Genomic DNA, 14,022 nt, shown 5'->3' with positions numbered 1-14,022 from the left:
CTGCATGACTTGGGGCAGAGGGGGACACTATGGGGCTGGGAGAGCCCACCTGGGCTCCTGGGGGGGGACGCCTGACCTGAGCCTCTGCGGGGTACAAAGGGGGCGCCACTTCGGGGGGGGGGGAGGTGACTAGTAGGAGCCTGCACGGGGCTCGCCCTCGCCGGCTGCCCTTAGCCGGGGGGGCGGCACTAGGACCCTGCATAACCCCCGCTGCAGCCGGAGCGCAGCAGTCCGGCCGCCGCCAGGGGGCACCCTCTGCCGAGGCGGGAGGGGCACTAGGACCCAGCGCGGGGCTGCTCTCCCCGCGGTCCGTCCGCCGCCCAAGATGGCGCAGACGGTGAATGTGGCGGAGCTGTCGCTGCCGCAGCTCGAGCTGCTCAAGGGGCAACTGGAGCAGGTGGGGACGGGGCTTCTGCAGCCCCCGAGGCGCTCTGTGGGGTGGGGAGGGCTCTGCGGGGGGCTGGGGAGCCGGGCTGGGGCCGGAGGGGGCTGAGATGGGCCTCTGTGGGGCGGAGAGGAGCCTGTCTGGGGCTTGAGGGGCGCTACGTGGGGCAGAAAGGGGGCTCTGTGAGGCAGGGGGAGCCCGCCTAGGGGTGCGTGGGGTAGAGGGGGGGCTCTTTGGGGCTGGGGGAGCCCACGTGGGGTTCTGTAGGGCGGAAAGGGGGGGCTCTGGGGGGCTGGGGGAGCCTGCCTGGGGGTGGGGGTGCTCTGTGGGGCATAGAAGGGGCTCTGGGGGGCTGCGGGAACCCCCCCTGGGATGTGTGGGGCAGAAGGGGTTGACCTGCGGCTGGGGGAGCCCACTTGGGGGTTCTGTGAGGCGGAGGGGGGAGCCGTGTGGGGCTGGGGGGGGGGCAGGGGGGCCGACCTGGGCGTCCCCTCCCGCTCCCCCAAGCCCCTCTGTCTTTTCCAGGTCCCCTCCCACTCCCTACAGCCTCCAGGGTCCCCTTCAGATGCCCTCACGCTCCCCACATCCCTGGGGCCTTCCTCCCACTCCCCTGGGGCCCCTCAGATCCCGTCCTACTCCCCTCAGACCCCCTTGGGCCCCCCATCCCCTCCCCACTGACGCGGCCACGCTGCCTACAGGAGGTGGAGTTCCTCTCATCGTCTGTCGCGCAGCTCAAGGTGGTGCAGACCAAGTACGTGGAAGCCAAGGACTACCTCAGTGTGCTCAACAAGAGCAACGAAGGCAAGTGGCATCCCCCACCCCAACCCGGAGGGGAGCCCTGCTAAGCCCCCACAGGCTGCCACCCCCCTGTCCTGGGCTTTGCTGGCTTTGACTGCTCCCCAAAATCTCATTTTCTTCCCCAAAATTAAGCTCTTCCAAGCCCTGCTCTGAGCAAACTGCCCCGAGTCCCCGTTCGGCTCCTCCGGTCCCAGCTCTGTCTCCTGGTGGCAGGGGGGCACAAAGGGGCTGTTGGGGGGGGTCCAGATGTTCCACCCCCCTGCCCAGATGTTGAGCTTCGCCCCCAAGGTCTCCCCTCACCCGTCTCCACTTGCTTTTTCACAGGGAAGGACGTGCTGGTGCCGCTCACCAGCTCCGTATCCTTTCGTGCTCCCGGCAGCCCCAGATTCACTCCCCTCGGGTCCATTTGTGCCAAAGCAACACCACCGGCATCTTGGGGTGATACCGGTACCCGGCACATCCTGCTCCCACCCCGGTTTTCCTGCCAGAGCTGCGTAACCCTCCTGGTTTAGAATAGTGGAATCATTGTGGTTGGAAAAGCCCTCCAAGCTCATCCAGTCCAACCCCCCCATGACTGAACCCTGTCCCCAAGAGCCACGGCCACACGGGTTTTGAACCCCTCCAGGGATGGGGACTCCACCACCACTCTGGGCAGCCTCTGCCAGGGCCTGAGAACCCTTTCCATGAAGGAATCGTTCCTAATATCCAATCAAAACCTAGCCTGGTGCAACTTGAGGCATCATCATCATCATCCTTTCCTTTGTGAATTGGAAGAAGGGCCCAGCGCCCACCTGGCTCCAACCTCCTTTCCAGCAGCTGCAGAGAGCAATGAGGTCTCCCCTCAGCCTCCTTTCCACACAAACCCCTCCAGGTCCCTCAGATGCTCCCAGATCCCTGTTCTCCAGCCCCTTCCCCAGCTCCGTTCCCTTCTCCGGACGTGCTCCAGCCCCTCAAGGTCCTCCTTGGAGTGAGAGGCCCAAAACTGAACCCAGGATTCGAGGTGTGGCCTCATCTGCACTAAGCGCAGGGGGATGATCCCTTCCCTGCTCCTGTGGCCACCCCAGGGCTGATCCAAGCCGTGTGCTGGTGGCCTCCTTGGCCACTGCTGGCTCATGTTCAGCAGCTGTTGACCAACACCTCCAGGCCCTTCTCCTCCAGGCAGCGTTCCAGCCGCTCTTCCCCAAGCCTGGAGCTGCCTGGGGTTGGTGTCACCCAAGTGCAGGACTCAGCACTGAGCCTGGTTGAACCCCATCCCGTTGGCCTCAGCCCATGGATCCAGCCTGGCCCGATCCCTCTGCAGAGCCTTCCTCCCTTCCTCAAGCTTTCCCTGACCCCATCCCAGATGTACGTCCCTGGGAAGCTCTCAGATGTCAAGCACGTCCTGATTGATGTTGGAACCGGTTACTATGTGGAGAAGGTGAGGGCTGCGCAGAGGGAGGACGCTGTTGGGTTTGAGGGGGCGGCTTGATGCCTTCCCTGGGGAGCTTCTCCTTCTTTCTCCTTCTCCCTTGCCTTCTCCCCTGCCTTCTCCCCGTGCCCCTTGTCCCCTTCTCCTCCTACTCCCCCTTCCCCTCCTCATCCTCCTTCTCCCTGCCTCATCCTCCCTTCCCCACACTCATCCTCTTCCCGCAGTCGGCAGACGACGCCCGCGACTTCTTCAAGCGCAAAATCGACTTCCTGACCAAGCAGATGGAGAAGATCCAGCCAGCGCTGCAGGAGAAACACGCCATGAAGCAGGGTGAGCACCCAGTTCCCTTCCCGCTCTCGGGGAGGGGGGCCCCCATTGCAGCCCCCCCAACCTCCCCAGCCTCCTTCTCTCCCCGCAGCCGTGGTGGAAATGATGAGCCAGAAGATCCAGCAGCTCACGGCCCTGGGAGCCGCGCAGGGGGCAACCACCAAGGCGTAGCCTTCAGCCTCACAGGCTGCCCTCCTCGCCATCACCGCTGGGATGGGAGCGGAGGAAGCTGGGGGGAAATGGGGGCTGCGGCGCAGCCCCCCCAATCTTATCTCTCCCCATCCCAGTTTTCCAGCGGCTTTTCCCACCCTGGCAGTACCTGTCCCCCAGTTTTTGGACACAGCTTCTCGCTGCTGCAGTGCAGAATAAAGGAAAGACTTGTCGGAGTGGGGTGGTCCTGGGGATTGGGGGGCGCTGTGCGGGGATGGCAGCCTGATCCTGGAACACTGCTGCTCCTGGGGCTCCCCAACACCTCTTGGGGGCCTTTCACCCCACCGTGGGGCTCTAAACACCCCCACAGGGATTTTCACTCCCCTGTGGGGTCTTTTACCTCCCCTGTGGGGCCTTTCACACCCCCCTCATTAGGGATTTTCATCCCCTAGTGGGGCCTACTCCCCTCACACGGGGCATTAAACCCCCTGCTGTGGTGCTTTTCACCCCCCCCATAAGGCCTTTTACCCTGCTATGGGGCTTTTTGCCCCCACCATGGGGCATTTCACACCCCGATAGGACCTTTTGCCCCCGACATGAGGCTTTAAACTGCTTCGTGGGGCCTTTTCACCCTCTGGTGCGGCCTTTTACCTCCTCATTAAACCCTCTGCCATGGGGATTTTGACACCCTGAAGTGCCTTTTACCCCTTATACCTCTGCTGTGGGGCTTTTTTACACCCCCATGGGGCATCAAACTCCCTACTGTGGGGCTTTTTGCCCCCCCCTTAGGGCCTTTTGCTCCCGTGGGGCATTAAACTCCCTGCCATGGGACATTTCATACTCTCGTAGTGCCTTTTACCCCTTATATATCCCTGCCGTAGGCCTTTTTACTCCCCTGTGGGGCATTAAATCCCCTGCCATGGGGCTTTTCTCACCCCCATAGGGCCTTTTACCCCCTGTGGGGCATTAAACCCCCCTGTAGGACTTTTTACCTCTTATACCCCAGCCCCAGGGCTTTAAGCAGCCCCCCATGGGGCATCAACCCCCCCTGCTATGGGGCTTTTCATACCCCCAGAGGGCTTTTTACCCCTTACACCCCTGTCCTGGGGCTTTAAGATGCCCCCCATGGAGCATTTTACCCCTCTCCCCGTGGGGATATTCCCCCCCAGAGGAAACAGCCCACGTTTCCCAACCAGCTGTCGTTTATTTGGGGCCGAGGCCCCCCCTGACCCCACTGTGGGGGCTCCTCGGGACCCCTACCCTATGCCCCACCCCCCCAGCTGAGGGGGAGTGCCCCACGGCACAAGGGGCTTGGACCATGTCCCTGGGTGGCACATGAAGCTCAGTGGTGGCCAGGGTGTCACCCTGTTCCCTGCCATCCGTGTCCCTTGGTGTGGTGTCACCGCATCCCCTGCCCACAGCGCCGTGTCCCTTGTTGTGGTGTCCCCCAGCTCTGTGCCACCGTGTCCTCTGCCTGCAGCAATGTCCGTGTGTCCCCCAGCTCTAAGTCACCTTGTCCCCTGCCCACAGCACTGTCTGTGTCCCTTGGTGTCACTTCATCCATGCCCACAGCGCCGTGGCCCACAGCTCTGTCACCGTGTCCCCTGCTGTAGTCACTGGGTCCCCTGCCCGCAGCACCATCCGTGTGTCTCATGGTGTGGTGTCACCACGTCCCCTGCCCGCAGCGCTGTCCGTGTGTCTCATGGTGTGGTGTCACCACGTCCCCTGCCCGCAGCGCCGTCCGTGTGTCTCATGGTGTGGTGTCACCACGTCCCCTGCCCGCAGCGCTGTCCGTGTGTCCCATGGTGTGGTGTCACCATGTCCCCTGCCCGCAGCGCTGTCCGTGTGTCCCCCTCAGTGGACGAAGAGGGGCTTGTGGACGCGCTTGTGGCGGTTGAGCGTGGTGCTCTTGGCGAAGCTCTCGCCGCACTCCACGCAGATGTAGGGCTCGTGGCCGTGCGCCTGCGCCCGGTGCCGCTCCAGCTCAGCTCCGTCGCGGCAGCTCTGCCCGCACTCGGGGCAGGACGAGGCTTGACCGCGGGCAGCGTGGACGCGTTGGTGTTTCAGCAGGTTGGTGCTCTGGGCGAAACCACGACCGCATTGCCCGCAGCGGTGAGGCCGGGCGCCCGAGTGGGTGCGTTGGTGCTTGATGAGGTTCTTGCTCTGCGTGAAGCTCTTCCCGCACTGCCCGCAGCTGTAGGGCTTCTCTCCGGTGTGGATGCGTTGGTGTTGGATGAGGTTGGAGCTCCAGCTGAAGCTCTTGCCGCAGTCCCCACAGCGATACGGTTTCTCCCCAGTGTGCGTCCGCCGGTGCTGGACCAGGTGGGAGTTTTGGCTGAAGCTCTTGCCGCACTCGCCGCACGTGCTGGGCCGCTCACCGGTGTGAGTCCGCTGGTGCCGCAGCAGCTTTGACCAGTGACTGAAGCTCTTCCCGCACTCGTTGCAGATGAATGGGCGCTGGCGGCTGCCGCGGTGCCGGCCCGCCATGCTTTCCGCCTCTTCTTCCTTGCCGTAGCCCCCGGTTGAGGTGGCAGCGGTGGCGGCGCTGGGTTGCCCACCGCGTTTCTTGGCTTTGGGAGCCAGCGGGCTGTGCGGGATCACGGTCTGGATGATCTCGTGCGGCAGCACCTCGTCCTCGCAGTCGCTCACGATCCCGATGCCGTCGTCAGCTGCAGAGATGGGGGGAAGAGAGGATGAGGAGGGGGCTGGCACCCTTCTCGGTGCCACAGCCCCCCCCGAGCACCACACCCCCTCCCCAGTACCAAATACCTCCTCCCGAGCGCCAAATACCCCCCCCAGCACCAAATACCTCCTCCCCAGCACCAAATACCCCCTCCCCAGCACCAAATGCCCCTCCCCAGCACCAAATGCCCCCTCCAAGCGCCACATACCCCCTCCCCAGCACCAAATGCCCCTCCCCAATGCTGCATCCCCAGCCCCAAATCCCCCTCCTCAGCACCAAATCTCCCCCCGAACACCAGATTCCCCTCCCCAGCACCGCATGCCCCCCCCCGGGAACTAAATACCCCCTCCTCAGCCCCAAATCCCCCTCCCCAGGGCTACACCGACCCCCCCGCGCCACCTTTGTCCCCCCCTCACCGATGTAGACCCTCCGGACCATGTCCCCCTCATCTGAGTCGTGCAGCTCCACCACGCAGGGCTCTTCCTGCTCCATGGTGGCGTATCCTGGGGGGAGGAAAGCGGGGACCCTTCAGCTCAGGAACCCCCAAAACCTGCCCCCCCAACCCCATCCCCAATTGCTCCCCACAATTTGCATCGTGGCTCTTCTTCCCCCTCAAATCCCCCTTTATCCCTACATCCCCGTGACCCCCCCCAAATCCGTCTATGCCCCCCAAAGTCCCACGGTGCCCCCCCATATCCCTTTGTTCAGCCCCCAAATCTCATTGTTTCGCCCCCAACCCACCCCTGTGCCCCCCCCAAATCCCCCTGTACCCCCCAAATCCACTTTGCCCCCCCAATCCCCTTGTTCAGCCCCCAATCCCCTCTGTGCCCCCTCAAATCCCCTTGTGCCACCCGCAAATCTCACTGTGCCCCCCAAATCCCCTTGTTCAGCCCCCAACCCCCCTGCACCCCCCAAATCCCCCTTTGCCCCTCCAAACCCCTTTGCTCAGCCCCCAAACCCCTCTGTGCCCCCCCCCCAAATCCCCCCATTACCTTCGCTGCAGGGGGGTTCCGCTCTGCTCTTGAGACCTGGGGGGAGGGGGGGGAGGAGAGGCACACGGGCTGTTACCAGTCTGCCCCTCACCCCCCATCTGCCCCCCCCGAGGACTTGGGGGGGCTGCAACCACCCCCACAACCCCAATTCATGCCCCTCTCCAGCACAGGGGGAGGGTGGGATCCGTCCCGGGGGGGTACACGAGGCGGGGGGGCGGGTTCGAACCCACCTTGGCTTGGGGGGGCTCAGACCCCGCCCCCCCCTTCCGCTGCCGAGGGGGCGGGGACTGGGTGGGGGGGAACTGGGGGAAACTGGGCGGAGAGGGAGGAAACTGGGCGGGGGGGAAACGGTGCAAACGGGGAGGGAAAGGGGGAACCGGGGGGGGGGGGAGGGGACACACACACACACATGAGGGGAAAAGCCCCCCAGGTTTCCCAGTGCCCCCCCAGATTTCCCAGTGCCCCCCCCCAAGCCGCCCCGTGCTCCCCAGGTTTCCCAGTTTCCTCCAATGCCACCCAGTGCCCCCCCCCCCCCCCCCCAGATTTCCCAGTCCCCCCCAAAGCCGCTTAGTGACCTCTAGGAGTCCCAGTGCCCCCCCAAAGCCACCCAGTGCCCCACTGAGGATTCCCAGTGCCCCCCCCCAAGCCACCCAGTGCCCCACTGAGGATTCCCAGTGCCCCCCCCAAGCCACCCAGTGTCCCACTGAGGATTCCCAGTGCCCCCCAGAGCCATCCAGTTTCCGCCAAAGCCACCCAGTACCCCCCCGGGGGGTGTCAGCCCGCAGCCTCCCCCCGCTTTGCCCTCCTCAACCCATCCCCTCTCCCTGCCTCAGTTTCCCTCTCCCCATTTATCTGGGGGGGGGGGGATCTGCAATGCCGGGGCCGCGAGGCACAAAGGAAACCAAAGCACTGCCCCCCCCATCTATCACAGCTCTCTGCGCCCCCAGCCCCACCCCAAGATGAGGGGGTGCCCCATTTTTAGGGGGGGTCCCCACTCTCCTATCCCCCCCCCTCAGAAACCCCCAAAGACGACAGCTTCATCCATGAACGGCTTCATCTATGACCCCCCCCCCCCCATCCACTGCTCCCCATCTCCCCCAAACTGCTCCCTAAGCCTCATCCCAAGACCAGGGGGTCCCCCATTTTTGAGGGGGGTCCCCACTCTACCGTGTCTCCCCCCCCCGGTACAACAGGTTCCATGAACGTCTTCATCCATCACCCCCTCCATCCACCACAGCTCCCTGTGCCCCCCCCAGCAGCTCCCACCCCAAGATAAGGGGGTCCCCCATTTTTGGGGGGGTCCCCACTCTCCTGTGTGTGTCCCCCCCAAGGACAATGGCTTCATCCATGAATGACTTCATCCATGAACAGTTTCATCCATGCTCCCCTCCATCCACTGCTGCTCCCCTTCTTCCCTCCCAGCATCTCCCACCCTAAGATGAGGGGGTCCCCCATTTTTGGGGGGGTCCCCACTCTCCTGTGTTCCCCCCCAAGTACAATTGCTTCATCCATGAACGGCTTCATCCATGACCCCCTGCATCCACCACCATTCCCTGTGCCCCCCAACATCTCCCTCCAGCCCCACCCCAAGATGAAGGATCCCCCATTTTTTTGGGGGGGGTCCCCACTCTCCTGTATCCCCTCAGAAACCCCCAAGGACAACGGTTTCCTCTATGAATGGCTTCATCCACGCTCTCCCCCCATCCACCGCCGCTCCTCATGTCCCCCCCCAGCAGCTCCCACCCCAAGGTGAGGAGGTCCCCCATTTTTTGGGGGGGGGGTCCCCACTCTCCTGTATCCCCTCAGAAACCCCCAAGGACAACGGTTTCCTCTATGAATGGCTTCATCCACGCTCTCCCCCATCCACCGCCGCTCCTCATGTCCCCCCCCAGCAGCTCCCACCCCAAGGTGAGGAGGTCCCCCATTTTTTTTGGGGGGGGTCCCCACTCTCCTGTCGTTCCCCCCTCAAGGACAACAGCTTCATCCATGAACGCCTTCATCCACCACCAACGGCTCCATCCCCGCTCGCCCCCATCCACCGCCCCTCCCCGTCCCCCCACCGCAGCTCCCACCCCAAGATAACGGGGTCCCCCATTTTTCGGGGGGGGTCCCCACTCTCCTGTGTGTGTCCCCCCCACAAGGATAACACCCTCATCCCTGACCTCCTCCCCCCCTCAGCCTCCCACTCACCTCTCCGAGGCCGAAGGATGAGGATGGAGCGAGGGGGTCTGGGAGAGGACGATGAAGGCGCTTTTTGGGGGGGGGCTTTGCTGGGGGGGGGGGTTTTGGGGTGCTAGGGATGGCGGGGGGGACCCCGAGCTGGAGCTTGGTGTTGAGGGGAGCCTGAGAACAGGAAGGTGCCAGGCTCATCCCATTCCCCCGGCCCTGCTGCCGCCAGCCGGATGCTTTTTTTCCGCTTGGCGAAGACAAAATGGGGGCCGAAAGCTTAGGGAAAAAAAAAAAGGAAAAGGATTGAGGGGGTGGAGGGGGAACCCCCAACCACGACCCCCCCCCAAAACCCCACAGCTGAAGGGATTCCAAACGGGGAGAGGATGGAAAGAGCTCAACCCCCCCCCTCAATGCGGGGACGGGAAAACAAGGATTTAGGGATTTAGGGGGGGTTGGTTTTTTTTGTTCTCCCGCTTGGAAATCGTTCCCAATCAAGAGGATTTTAGGGAAGGGGGGGTCACAAAGCTGGGGTTTGGGGGGGGGTGGAAGGAGCAGCCAAATCGTCCTTAACTCCCCCCCCAATCCTCTCAGCTTTGTGTAACAGCTCCAACTCCGACCCTGACGCGTTTCCCGCCCCCCTCGGGCCAAAGAAAATGGTTGGAAATTATGCAACCGGGCGCCTCGGTAGCGGCACTGCGGCCACCGGCTCGGCTCCAGCCCCCGGGCTGAGGGGTTTTGGGGTGCCCACAGCACACACACACCCCCCCTCAGCCAGGGAGCCCCTCCGGGAGAGTTTGGGGGTGCCTGGTGTGGGGGAGCACGGGGGGGGTCCCCACAATCCTGCCTCCCCCCCCCCTCAGCCAACGGCTTCATCCATGTCCTCCACCTCATCCGATGCCGCTCCCTGTGCCCCCCCAGCAGCTCCCACCCCTAGATGAGGGGGTGCCCCATTTTGGGGGGTGCCCCCCCCCCCCTCAGCTAGTCCCAAGGACGACAGCTTCATCCATCAATATCTTCACCCATGAAGCCACACACACACACACTTCCCATTTCACCCCCAGCCCCATCCTGGGATGAGCAGGTGCCCCACTTTTGGGGGGTCCCCATTCTCCCATTCTCTCCCCCCTCAGGCAGCCCCAAGGACAACGGATTCATCCATCAATGGCTCCATCCATGAAGGCCCCCCCAACACGGCCACTCCCTGTCCCCCCTCAGCAGCTCCCTCAGCCCCACCTCAAGATGGGGTACCCGATTTTGGGGAGGGGTTCCCCCCAATCTCCTCTTCCCCCCCCCTTGCCCTCAGCCAACCCAAAGGACAACGGCTTCGTCCGTGAACCCCCTCCATCCACCACCCCCCCAGCCTCACCCCGAGATGAGGGGTGCCCCATTTTTGAGGGGGGGTCCCACCTCTCCCATTCACCCCCTGCCCTCAGCCAATACCAAAGACATCAGCTTCATCCATGAATGTCTTCATCCATGAACGTCCTCTCCCACGAATGTTTGTAGCCCCCCAGGAGGGTTTGGGGGTGCATAAGTGGGGAGCAGGAGGGTCCCCACAATCCTGTGTCCCCTCCCCTGCCCTCAGACAACCCCAAAGACAACGTCTTCATCCATAAACGAACAGCTCCATCCATGAGCCCCTGCAGCTGCACACAAGGGTTTGGGGGGGGGAGTGGGGAGCAGGGGGGTCCCCACAATCCTGTGTCCCTTCCTGCCCTCACACAACCCCAAGGACATCAGCTTCATCCATGAATGTCCTCATCCATGAACAGCTTCACTCATGAACCCTTGCATCCCCCCAGGAGGGTTTGGGGGAGCAGGGTCCCCCCAGCGCTGCGGCTGCCGCAGGGAGGTTGGGTGACGCGTGTGGGCATGTGGCGGCAGCCGGTGTGGGAGCAAAGCCCTCGGGGCACCGGTGCTGCGGCAGCCGGCTCCGCGCCAGCACCCACTGGGAGGACAGGAAAAACCATGCCATGGTGGTGTTGGCAGCACTGGGATGGTGCCACCACCACCACCATCGCCATCATCTCACCGCGATGCTCGGCAAACACTGCTGCTCAGGGACCTTTAATTGAGCTCATCGGCACGCCAGCCCTGCACCCCACACCCTCCCTGCCTTTTGGGGTGCAGATGCCAAACCCTAGCTCTGCGGTGGGAGCATCCAGCCCTGTTCCTGGCTGCCATGGTCACCACAGTGATGGTGGTCCCCCATATTGGTGAGGATGCAACACAAAACCCATTCCTATCCCTGTATCCTCATCTCCATCCCCACAACCTCAACGTAGTGTTCCCACCCCCATCCTGCTGTCCCCATCCCAGTGTTCTCATCCCCATCCCGGCATCCTCATCCCAGTGTCCTCATCTGCATCCTGGCATCCTCATTCTAGTGTCCTCATCCCCATCCGTGTCCTCATCCAAATGCTAGTTTCCCCATTCCAGTGTCATCATCCCCATCCCAGTGTCCTCATCCCCATCTCAGTGTCCCTATCCCAGTGTCCTCATCCCAGTGTCCCCACCCCAGCATCCCCATCCCCATCTCAACATCCCCATCCATGTCCTCATCCCCATCCAACCATCCTCAGCCCATCTTGGCATCCCCATCCATGTCCTCATCCCCATCCTGGAGTCCCCATCCCTGTGTCCTTCATCCCCATCTGTGTCCTCATCCCCATCCTGGCATCCCCATCCCAGTGTCCTCATCCCCATCACGCAACGTGAAGCTTCTGATGCCGCCGGAGTTGAGACTTGTGGCGAAAGCCATCCCCGCACTCCCCGCAGATGTAGGGCTTCTCGTCGGTGTGGGTGCGCCGATGGCGGATGAGGTTGGAGCTGACGCTGAAGCGTTTCCCGCACTCGCCGCAGCTGTAGGGTTTCTCGCCGGTGTGGGTCCGCTGGTGCTGGATGAGGGCCGAGCTCTCACTGAACCGTTTCCCGCAAGCACTGCAGGCGTAGGGCTTCTCGCCGGTGTGGATGCGTTGGTGGGTCACCAGGTTGGAGTTTTGGCTGAAGCCTTTACCGCAGGCACCACAAGTGTAGGGTTTCTCGCCGGTGTGGGTGATCTGGTGCCGCGCCAAGTCCGAGCTGCGGCTGAAGCCCTTCCCGCACTCACTGCAGATGGTGGGGCGCAGGCGCGCGCCCCGCAGCCCCAGCAGCTCCGTCAGCGGTCCCAGGCGACCCGAGCGGCCTCGGGCTTTGGCCGCTCGCCGCGTTGGGGTTTTCCTTGGTGGCCTTGCTGGGCGGGTGGGCGACTCGCTGCCAGAGGCCGGTGGGCTGGGGTGAGCTGCAGGGAGAGGAGAGCTGGGCACCGGGATGGCGTGAGGACCGAGGGCTTGGGGGACACCCAGGGCTGTGTCCCCTCTGTGCCATCCCATCTGCACCTTCTCCAGCCCCTGTCCCTTCTTCAGTCCTACAACCCCTTCTCATCTCTTTTCTGCCTTTTCCAACTGTTTCCCACCTTCCCCATCACCTCTAACTCTTCCCCAATCCTTCTGCCCCTTCACCCCTTTGTCCTCTGTCCCTTCCCCAGCCCCTTTTCCACCTTCTCCACCCCTTTTCCACCTTCTCCACCCCTTTTCTACTTTCACCAACCCCACTGCCTCTTCTCCATCCCTTTTCGACCTTCTCCATCCCCTCTGCCCCTTCTCCATCCATCTGTACCTCATTTTCTCTCCCCATTCCTTCTGCCCCTTCTCCATCCCTACCACGCCTTCTCCATCCCTCTTCCACCTTCTCCATTCCCTCTTCCCCTTCCGCATGGAGATATCCGTTCCTCCAAGGGATGTCCCTTCCCCATGCTCACTGTCCTCCTCCAGCCTTTTCCCACCTTCTCCAGCCCCTCTGCCCTTTCTCCATCCTCTCTGTCCTTTTCCCAACCCCGCTACTCCTTCTCCAACCCATCTTCTACCTTCTCCATCTCTTTGCCACCTTCTCTATCCCCTATGCCCTTTCTCCATCCCTTCTCCATTTCCTCTTCCACCTTCTCCATCCCTTTTCCACCTTCTCCATTCCCTCTTTCCCTACTGTCGTGGGGACAAACCGCCAGGCTTGGGGGGCAGGAGGAGGATCAGGCAGCGGGCAGGCCCGGAGCAGGGGACAAGGACACCACGGCCCTGGGCAGGGACAGTGTGTGGATGGCACCACCGAGAGGGACTCGGAGCCCAAATTCCCTCTGAGGACCATAACTGGAGTTGGGGGAACAGGAAACCCCATTGTGAGGCATCAGGGCATCCCTGCACCCCAGAATTGAGGCATCCCCCCACCCTGGCATTGGGGCACCGCTGCACCCCAGAATTGAGGCATCCCCACACCCTGGCATTGGGGCACCCGTGCACCCCAGGATCAGGGCACCCCTGCACTCCAGGATTGGGGTACCCCCATGCTGTGAGATCAGGGTACCCCCATACCTTGGGATTGGAATACCCCTGTGCCAGGGAACACCCCTGGATCCCTAGGACACCCCCAGGTCCCAGAATTGGGGTACCCCACGCTGTGGGAATGGGACACCCCTGGGGTGCCCCCACCCCTGGGATTTGGGGTACCCTATGCTACAGGAACAGGATGCTCGCACCCTCCAGGATCAGGGTTCCCCTGCTCCTCAGGAATGTGGGGTCCCCATGCTGTGATATAGGGGTACCCAAAGAGGGGGAGATGACACCCGCCACCCGAGCCCCTCGCCACGGCCAGGTGCTGCTTTTTGGGGGGCTCACCTGCAGACGTCCCCTCTGGCAGCTCCGTGTCTGAGGGGTCCTGGGCGGGCAGCTCCATGTCCAGCGCCGTCTCAACACTCAGAGAGGGGGGGGACCCTATTAGGGAGGGTGGGCATGCAAAGAAATGGGGTGACAGGGGGGCACCCCAAGGGGGAGGAGCCTGGCTACACCCTAAGTGGGGTCCTGCACCCCTCTGTGCCTCCTGATGCTGGGGGGGGGGGCCACGAAGGCTAGGATTTGGGGTCCCAACCCCGATAGCCCCCCTGTATCCCCCTCTGCCCCTAGAGGGTCCCCCCAGATGGGGAGGGAAGCTGGGGGTGGGGGGCACTGATATATCTCCCTCCCCATCCCATGCCCCCTCCCCCTTCTCAAGGAGGGCGCCCCCCAGTCGGGAAGAGGGAAGG

At 63.1% G+C, this 14,022-nt stretch overlaps 2 protein-coding genes across 2 annotated transcripts; one reads left to right on the top strand and one right to left on the bottom strand.

The window, feature by feature from the left end:
- Nucleotides 1-238: 238 nt before the first annotated feature.
- Nucleotides 239-3,304, top strand: PFDN5 (prefoldin subunit 5). The gene is made up of 6 exons (XM_054051497.1): nucleotides 239-397; nucleotides 1,084-1,186; nucleotides 1,508-1,539; nucleotides 2,526-2,600; nucleotides 2,816-2,921; nucleotides 3,010-3,304. Exons 1-6 carry the CDS (start codon nucleotides 326-328, stop codon nucleotides 3,087-3,089), a joined length of 468 nt encoding a protein of 155 aa, XP_053907472.1. The 5' UTR covers nucleotides 239-325; the 3' UTR covers nucleotides 3,090-3,304.
- Nucleotides 3,305-4,303: 999 nt separating this feature from the next.
- LOC128849506 (zinc finger and SCAN domain-containing protein 2-like) lies at nucleotides 4,304-13,733 on the bottom strand. The gene is made up of 3 exons (XM_054051695.1): nucleotides 13,619-13,733; nucleotides 11,622-12,192; nucleotides 4,304-5,532 (listed from the first exon to the last, which is right to left on the bottom strand). Exons 1-3 carry the CDS (start codon nucleotides 13,674-13,676, stop codon nucleotides 4,923-4,925), a joined length of 1,239 nt encoding a protein of 412 aa, XP_053907670.1. The 5' UTR covers nucleotides 13,677-13,733; the 3' UTR covers nucleotides 4,304-4,922.
- Nucleotides 13,734-14,022: the final 289 nt, after the last annotated feature.

Source organism: Cuculus canorus, chromosome 29, assembly GCF_017976375.1.
Source record: "Cuculus canorus isolate bCucCan1 chromosome 29, bCucCan1.pri, whole genome shotgun sequence".
NCBI lineage: Eukaryota > Metazoa > Chordata > Aves > Cuculiformes > Cuculidae > Cuculus > Cuculus canorus.
Note: the sequence above shows the minus strand (reverse complement) of the source record. Positions and strands in the feature narration are given on the sequence as shown.